Source organism: Verticillium alfalfae, genomic scaffold, assembly GCF_000150825.1.
Source record: "Verticillium alfalfae VaMs.102 supercont1.6 genomic scaffold, whole genome shotgun sequence".
Lineage (NCBI taxonomy): Eukaryota > Fungi > Ascomycota > Sordariomycetes > Glomerellales > Plectosphaerellaceae > Verticillium > Verticillium alfalfae.
Window position 1 is genome coordinate 211,693 of NW_003315033.1, and position 8,658 is coordinate 220,350.

The 8,658-nt window shown below is 60.4% G+C and overlaps 3 protein-coding genes across 3 annotated transcripts; 2 read left to right on the plus strand and 1 right to left on the minus strand.

The window, feature by feature from the left end:
• Positions 1 to 409: 409 nt before the first annotated feature.
• Positions 410 to 1,393, minus strand: VDBG_05146 (metallophosphoesterase domain-containing protein; the record flags this gene model as incomplete). Its single annotated transcript, XM_003003987.1, has 1 exon — positions 410 to 1,393. The coding sequence occupies one exon, from the start codon at positions 1,391 to 1,393 to the stop codon at positions 410 to 412; it is 984 nt and encodes a 327-aa protein (XP_003004033.1).
• A 720-nt stretch (positions 1,394 to 2,113) lies between these two features.
• On the plus strand, positions 2,114 to 4,587 carry VDBG_05147 (transmembrane protein 16H; the record flags this gene model as incomplete). Its single annotated transcript, XM_003003988.1, has 5 exons — positions 2,114 to 2,794; positions 2,857 to 3,105; positions 3,185 to 4,296; positions 4,346 to 4,409; positions 4,471 to 4,587. The coding sequence occupies 5 exons, from the start codon at positions 2,114 to 2,116 to the stop codon at positions 4,585 to 4,587; spliced, it is 2,223 nt and encodes a 740-aa protein (XP_003004034.1).
• A 2,626-nt stretch (positions 4,588 to 7,213) lies between these two features.
• VDBG_05148 (conserved hypothetical protein) lies at positions 7,214 to 8,239 on the plus strand (the record flags this gene model as incomplete). Its single annotated transcript, XM_003003989.1, has 1 exon — positions 7,214 to 8,239. The coding sequence occupies one exon, from the start codon at positions 7,214 to 7,216 to the stop codon at positions 8,237 to 8,239; it is 1,026 nt and encodes a 341-aa protein (XP_003004035.1).
• Between the last annotated feature and the right edge of the window lie 419 nt (positions 8,240 to 8,658).

Below are 8,658 nucleotides of genomic sequence, written 5' to 3' on the forward strand. Positions count from 1 at the left end.
GGCACGTGAGGGAGAGGAAGTGTGGTGTGTGAAAGCCTGCAAGTCTGAGGCTGGGTCAAGGACTGGGCCTGACCATGCGAGACAGCCAGATTTGATTCGGGCAACACATTTTACGCGGTATACAAACGCCGAGGTATCTAAGCAGGCACCAGCTCAGTGTATGAATGAAAGCGGGGTATGTCTGTGAAGCATGGGTCACGTACAGGCATCCTGATGCCCTGTTTGCTACATCCTTTAATTCAATTCGCTATTTGTGTTCTCTGCCACTCGGCTGTCGATCATATAAAACTTGGGCACTCAAGGAATGGCCTAGAGATGCCCGCTTCTGGTGCACGTTGTATTTGACAAGTACAATTAGAGATAGTAGAAATATGCACGGCTCAGTAATCGAGCAGTTCGAACGGCCACTCTACAACACAATAACCTGCGGCGGGTTTCCGAGCTTGCCACTGTTCCCCTTCATGAGCCCCGCGTTCACAAGCCACGTGCCGCCCGTGTTGCCGCCAGGCCCGAGCATCAAGACCTTGAACACGACGGCGTGCAGCCCGTAGGCGGCGACCTTGAGCGCATCGATCCAGGCGCCGCTTGGAAGCAGATCCCGCACAGGCCCGCCCCTGCGCGCGACGAGCGACTCGTACGCCGCCTGCGCGCCGTCGTAGTGGGCAGCCTCGCGGCCGTGTCCGAAGTGCACGTGCCCGAAGACGTGCAGGCGCGGGCGCACACGCCACAGCTCGGCCAGCAGCGCGGGACAGCCGAGGCGCAGGTCACGGTGGGCAAAGGGCGGCGTGTGGGTGATGAGGATGTCCGTGTCAGCGGGGACGGCGCCCTGCCAGGGCGGCGCGGCGGCATCGTACTGGAAGGCAAAGTCGGCGGGCCCGCAGCGCGGAATGTCGGGGGCGCCGTAGAGGCGCAGGCGACGGCCGCCGCGGGCGGCAAAGGTCAGCGTCAGGGCCTCGTGCTGGAGGTAGTGGACGCCCTTGAGGTCGAGGGGCGCGCGGAAGGTACGGTCGGCGAGCGAGCGCGCGTTCGGGTCAAAGTAGGCGTCGTGGTTGCCGGCGACGAGCACCTTGTGCGTGTGCGGCTGGGCCGCGAGAAAGTCAATCTGCGCCTGCAGCGCCGCCGCCGTGCCTGGGGTCGAGAGGTCGCCGGCGTGGATGAGGAGGTCGCCCTCGGGCACAGGGTCGGCGGGGAAGAGGTCGTGCGTGTCGGAGAGACAGACGACGCGAATGCCATTGTGTGTTGGCGGCGCGTACGGGCGGCCGCGGAGCATCAGCAGAAGGGCGTACAGGGCAGAGATGAGCGTCTGCAGTGGTGAGTCGAGGAAGGCATCGAGGGGCGTTTGAGGGTCGAATCTGCTGCGCCGGCGGAGGCCCAGCCTCTGGAGGATGGCCATCTGTGTCTTGTTCTCGCTGCAAGGAAGTCGTGTAGGTACAGTTTCTTGTGGATGGTATCTCGCAGATGGGGAAACCGACGAGTTGGCGCGACAGCGAGGGGATGATGGTTAAGTTGGTGTTGAGGGGCCTCAATCTGGTACCTATGACAGGCAGGCACATGTGAAGAAGAAGTGACGAAAGAGGGCCCAAGCTCCCTGCCGAGACAGGGCCCAGCCACGCTTAGCTAAGACAGCGACGTGACGCCCCGCCAAGGTGGACCTGACAGGTGTGGCACCGCAACAGGAGCTCAGCGCAACAGGGGATGGAAGCTACCCCCCTCCCCGCTTGCCGTCATATCATCGCCCCCACCCACCGATCCACGGCAGGGGCCATCCAGCTGAGCTTGTTTCCCGAAATGACGTTGACACGCAGCCAGAACCCGGACCCGTTTCACCAGCCAAATCTGCCAACAGACGGCAAGCTTGATACCTACCTTACCTTGCCTCACGCAACCTTGGCCAACCAAAGCTGCCTCGTCATTAGTTTGCTGTGAGCTGCCAAGCTTCCGGTCCTTTCTTTGCTGCTGCGAAACATTGCCGGCTTCGTGCTTCGCGCTCCCTGGGCTGTACCATTCAAAAACTTCGTCCTCTCGCCTCACTCGACCTGCGCCCCTTACCCCTCTCGTCCTTGCTCTCCCTCCCTACCTACCTTACCTAGGTACTCTGCCGCCCACCGACGAGATGGCCTCCCTCCAGAACCTCTACAGCAGCCGGAGTCTGCAACCAGGCTACGGGTCAAACTACAACGTCGACTATGTCATCCACTACCAGATCCCCCAGACCGATCCCCATGAGGCCGAGGCCGCTTACGTCCGTCTCATCGAAGCCCTCGTCAACGTCGGTCTGACCACCGAGGTGCGCCCCGGCGACGCCGACTCCCTGCTCATTTTCGTCAAGATCGCCTCCGACAAGGTCTTGAGCGATCAGATCTACCGCTCACGCCTCGGTGACTGGCTTCATGGCGCCCGCACCGTCGGCCCCGACCAGGAGCTCTCCGCCACCCTCAAGAGCGAACCCGTGACCGAGGCCGAGCGTCTGCGTCTCGTCTACCTCCTCATGACGAAGCCCCGCAACGAGGGCGGCGCCGGCATCACGCCCGGCACAGGCGCCTGGAAGCACGTCGCCGGCCTCTTTCCCTTGCACAACCACGACTTCAACCGCAAGCTCATTCAGAAGATGAGCACAAAGTACACCATTGACGACGACGACCTCGACGGCGTCCGCAACACCTTTGGCGAGAACGTCGCCTTTTACTTCGCCTTCACCCAGTCCTACCTCACCTTTCTCGTCTTCCCGCGCCGCCGGCTTCTCTGCCTGGCTGCTGCTCGGTCAGTTCTCATGGTTTTACCGCCCTTGCGAGCTGTCTGTGGTCTGTCGTCTTTTTCGAGTTCTGGAAAAAGAAGGAAATCGATCTTGCCGTGCAGTGGGGTGTCCGCGGCGTCTCCAAAATCCAGACTCCGCGCCCGCAGTTCGAGTTTGAGCACGAGGCCGAGGACCCCGTTACGGGCGAGCCCGTCAAGGTCTACTCGCCCTTCAAGCGCCTACAGACCCAGCTCCTGCAAATTCCCTTTGCCGTCGCCTGCATTCTGGTACTCGGCACCCTCATCGTGACGTGCAACTCGCTCGAGATCTTCATCAATGAGGTCTACAACGGCCCATTCAAGCAATATCTGGTACGTCTCTCACGTCTTTTGCATCCGCTCACGCACCAGCCTCCGCCTTCTCCCTGACCCGAGGGCTGACCCGTGCCAGGCCTTCCTCCCCACCGTCATTCTCGTCGTTATGACGCCTACCTTTAGCACTGTTCTGCTGAAGTTCGCCGAGCACCTCACACAGATGGAAAACTACGAGACGATCGACGCCCATCACGCCGCCCTCGTCCAGAAGCAGTTCGTCCTGAACTTCCTCACGTCGTACATGGCCCTGTTCTTCACGGCGTTCATCTACATACCCTTTGGCAACCTGCTCCTGCCATACCTCGACTTCTGGCGCGCCGCCGCCCAAAAGATCGCGCCCAGCGACAAGTTCTCCACCCAGGAGTTCGTCATCAACCCGGCCCGCATCAGCAACCAGATGTTCTACTTCACCGTGACGGCCCAGGTCGTCAATTTCTTGACCGAGACTGTCCTCCCCTACGTCAAGCGCAAGGTCCTCGACGAGGCCAAAGAAGTTCAGGCCAAGATTTCGAGCAGCAGTGCCGGCCCCAAGGTCCCCGATGTTCCCGAGGAGGCTGACTTCCTCGCACGCGTCCGTAGCGAGGTTCTTCTGCCCACGTATAACGTGACGGATGATTACCGCGAGATGGTCATCCAGTTCGGCTACCTGTCGCTCTTCTCCGTGGCCTGGCCCCTGACAGCGTGCTGCTTCCTGATCAACAACTGGGTCGAGCTGCGGTCTGACGCTGTCAAGATTGCCATTAGCAGCAGGCGTCCTATCCCGTGGCGCGCCGACTCGATCGGCCCGTGGCTCGATGCTATTGGTTTTCTGTCGTGGCTCGGCACCCTGACCAGCGCCGGCATCGTCTCGCTGTGCAGCGGCAAGAACCCTGACGGGCCAGCCGGCGCGCGATCCGACATCAATGCTGTGGCTGTACTCCTCAGCGTCTTCCTCGCCGAACACTTTTACCTCGTCGTGCAGATGGCCGTCCGCTTCGTCATGACCAAACTCGAGAGCGCCGGCCTGCAAAAGGAGCGCAAGGAGCGGTATCTCATGAAGAAGAGACTTCTCGAGGAGAACCTGCACCAGGCTGTTGAAGAGAAGGCGGTGAACCCGGGCATCGCCAAGAGCGACAAGATCACGCGCGAGGCGCTGGAGGATGAGGCCCGCAGGGCTTCGGTCCGTGGAAGTGGCGGTTCAGACGAGATGTGAGTATATTGTACGCACCCAGGACGGGCAGTGCTGACAGGCGAACAGGTTCTGGCAGCGCCAGCGAGGCATTGACGACACGGTCCAGATCGGTCGGTCTCTGATCTCCAAGGTGGGTTCCTCGTGAGGTGGGCTGCAAGGCAAGGCAACGATGCAGTGATTGACCCGAGCAGAACGCGACAGAGGTGCCCGCGGCGAGCGGGACGGGTTTGCGTTCGAGCAAGACGACCAAGAGTGGGCAGGCGCAGGTGTTTGAGACACTGCAGAAGCAGAGAAAGGGAATGTGGTGAGCACGAACTTCTTCAAAAGGGGGGGGGGGGGTTCACGTTTGCAAGCCGAGGTCGACGAGGATGAGACACGAATGACGCCCATCGGAGTTATGCGTAGTGTTTTCTTCTGGTTGTTTATTCATGGTATCTATTTTTGTAGCGCAGGGAAAGGACCGGAGGAGCCTGGACAGGAAACGAAAATAGTCGTGTGCTTTCTGATCTGGTACAAGTGACTACCCATCTTTGTGGAACGCACACCGAGACGCCCCAATCGGCATGTATAATGGATGCGGAGAAAACCTTCCTGAGCAAAGCCCCAGAGGATTTTGTTGGTCGTCGTATTTTTTTTCTTCCGCGTGGATTCTTCTTTTTCTTTTCCTTCCCTACCGCTGTTCGTTCCTGCTCGTGACCTGCACGAGGCAGACTCGAGGCCGCGGAGTAAGACTGCGCATGGCGGAGACGGGCTACGGCACACAGACTCGATGAGGAGGCGTTCTGCTGCGCCCCTTGAACAGCGGGCACCACAGCGGCACCACGGCGCACAGCGAACACCCAGGCGGTTCCGTGGTTGTTTGTGGCTTGAGACGTGGGCCAATTGGCAGCGCAGGGTTGAGACCGTGACCGTCCTCTCACACTGCCTCTCTCCCTGTCCATATCTCTCGCCAGTGTCACTAGGTACGACTCTCCCTCTCGAGTGTGCGCCGCCCCTTCTGTTCGTCTTGCTTGTAGGTACCCCGTTTGGAGGTGCCATGGCGGCTGCCCCCCCAAAGTACCTTAAGGCAATCATGTCCTATTCAATACCACCCGCCCTGCTAGGTAGGTACATGTGGGCACCTAGACAGGCCCCCCGGCTGGCCTCGCCTTGATCCTACCCCTCGATGCACGGTGAGAGACACTCTGTCAGACCCCACATGGTTGACATTCCGCAGCCCTGGAGGGCGGCCTACCAGGGGTGCCTTAATTGGAGGTACCTGAGTCTCTTTGCTGGGTGCGTGCTTACCTAGGTCCCTTGGTCCCTACCTAGGTCCCTACGAAGGTACCTACCTAGGTATCTAGGAAACGCAGGTACCTACAAAGGTAAGTAAGGCAGGTACCTAACGAGGCAGCAAGGCAGGTAGGACTAAGTAGTCCTTCGCCAGACGACAAGCCAGCACCCTGCTTGACTGTCAAGACTGTAGACTGTCTACCTTCGTGCTCGTACCACCTCAGCTCACCTGCTGATCGTCGTCTATCGACTATCGACCATCGACCACCCATCATCCATCGTCCACCGCCCACCCCTGCCCTCGGACCCGAACGCTGTGCTCCCGCGTTCGCTGAGATGGGGCCTGATAGCCAAAAGGATCACGAGCACCCGCATATACCAGTATGTAGCCTCGTCGGTGACGGGCCGCCACCATTCTTCCCTAGTCCAGCCCCCTCCCCACCACCCCCTCCTCCAACCAGCCTTGAGTCCTTGACACCCCCCCCCCCCTTCTCTCTGTCCGCCCTACCTTGGCCTGGCAGGCTTACAGCTTGCATTGAAGCAGAGAGGAGCCAGGCGAGCCCCTCCCAGGTATGGCTCGAGCTAGGACCGCCGCTCAACGCGCCCAGGCAGGACACCGACGCGAACGGGAGCAGCCCAAGGACCGAACCAGACGGCTCTGTTGCCAGTACGTACCGCATAGCAGCCAACCTTGGAAAGCTCAGGTTAGGCTGCCTGGGAGCTCTCTGCCCCCACCGGGCGGGCGGTCAAATGGGGCTGTTGCTGCTGCTGTTGCGCTGGCCGCCGTTGCTCTTTCTAACGGTTCGATGGTCCCCATCTGTCGACGGGCTCGTTCCCCTCACCTCGGACCTTGGGTTCCTGGGCGCTTCTTTCCTACCGACATAAAAAGGAAAGCCTTCATACACGAACCGGGTCTCGCACGCCTTTTCTCATTTCCTCCTACTACCCCACCCCGGTTGGGCAATTGCTGCCGCTCCAAAGGGGAGGCCTCCCGCCTATTTTCTCCCGTCTCGGCCCTTTGCCTTCACCCACCCCGCGCCTTCGGTCCTCCCCCTCCTGAACCCCAAACCGGCCAACCTTAAAGTTTCATCGAACGGAGGCCAAAACCCCACCCAGAAGGGACCCTTAGGCGCGGGCCTCGGTGCGGACAACTCTTTTCGGGAAAATCGTCGTCAGGCGCCACAGCGTTGAGATGCCGCGATGACAAGACATGCTCACGAGGACAGAGCTCGCGGGGCGCGGACCGTATCTCAAGGCGATTGAGCCCCTGTGCGATCGAATGCTGGCCGACACGGCGCTGCATTCATTGATGCTCTGAAGGATAACAGTATGAACAGTCATCTACGTGGCATGTCTGCGAGCTTAGACCCTGAGACTGACTGACACTGTGCCCGATAGATGATATTGCAGGCTACCGATCGCGCCTTGATCTGTTACTGTGGGACTTTGACGATGTCATTACGGCCGCAGACTACGACCGGTCAAAGTTTATCGAGCTGCAGGCCTTGTGCAAGGAGGCTGGTCTGGCCATTCGCGAGATACTCATGCGCATGAGGCTCGAACCGGCGGCCAAGGACCCCCCTGAACCTGTGTCTCCTGCTTCGACATATACGGCACAGATGCCTGGTCGCCAGCCCAGCCTGCCTACGCCCACGGCAGGCGATGGAGACCCAGCCTATCTTGGCACCAGCTCCAGCTCCTTTGCCTGACGAACTGTCAGCGCCGGCGCCCAGCACTCCTGAGCCCAAGGTCGAAGAGCCGGGCGTGCCACCGCCGCCCCCGCCGGCCGCCAACCCCTGGGCGCTACGCATGCCACCCCCCATCGCCACGGGAGCTGTCGAAGAGCTTTCGCCTGTTGTCGTTGTTGAGCGCCGCCGCCCTGTCTCAGCCATTGACTCTCCAGTCGAACACATGTCGCCTGTCGCCTCACCCGCTGTTGTCGAGAACGACCGTGACCGGAGATCCTCCTTTCACACGCCCCGGCGGCTCGATATCGGCGTCGACCACATGATGCAAGAATCTACCGACCGCCGCCACCTCACCGTCTCGCCCGACCTCGTTGCCGCCCCAACAGCAGAGCATTCAACATGTGCCACCGAGAGATCCTCCTTCTCAGGCCGCGCTCGCTCCTTTACGGGAACCATCCCGGAAGAGACTGCCGTCGAGGACGCCGAGGCACCCCCCTTTGTCGGCGCCACTATTCTCCCGAGCCACGTCTACCACCGCTACTCCCACACCAGCAACCATTCTTCCGATCACTCGCACCCCTCGCGGCAGCGCTCTCAGGAGTCTCTACACAGCTCTGTATTTGATGGCCGCCGTGACGACACCACCTCGCCCGCCATGATGGATCACCGCGCGTCCATCACGTCGATGCAGGCGCCAGAGGAGAGCCTCTCGCGTGCGCCGACGATCCCGGCTAATTTCCCACCTGGAATCCACGACGGCATTGAAGCCGTGCCGACGAACCAGAGTGGTTATTCAGAACTCATTCCGGTGGATGCGGCGACTACAGAAGTGGGCGTCGTCTCGAGCCCGCCGCGGCGGGAGCAGGACTGCAGCATTGGACTGTCGAGCTCGTTTTACCTGTACAAGGGATTCTGCGAGGGAGCCAAGGATGTCATGCGAGGAGGCATCGGTATCAAGAAGACAAAGAAGCCAGTGCGTATGTCGTTCAAGACGAAATAACATGTGACTGACCTTTGCAGGGCTTTGCAGGGATGCACATCATTGCGCGGTGCTCCCATTGCTTTTACGAGACGGACTTTCAGCACGTCGAACAGGATGTCAAAAACAAGGGTACGTCACATGGAATAGCAGACAAGCAGCATGGCACTAAAGAACATTTGGCAGAGGAGGCAAACTACCACTCGCAGGGGATCGGCTATCGCATTCGGTTCCTGCAAAAGAGCCACATTGCCACGAAGCGCGCCGACGAGACGCTCTATGGGTGCGTCTTCTGTATCGAGGCCCAGGCCACGACGGAGCCGAGCGATGCGACGGTCTTCTTCACGCAGCGAGCCCTATTCGAGCATCTCGCGCGCCATGCGCGACCGCTGCCTCACGTCAAGGGCCTCGCGGTCGTCGACGGCGGGGAGGTTCCGTCA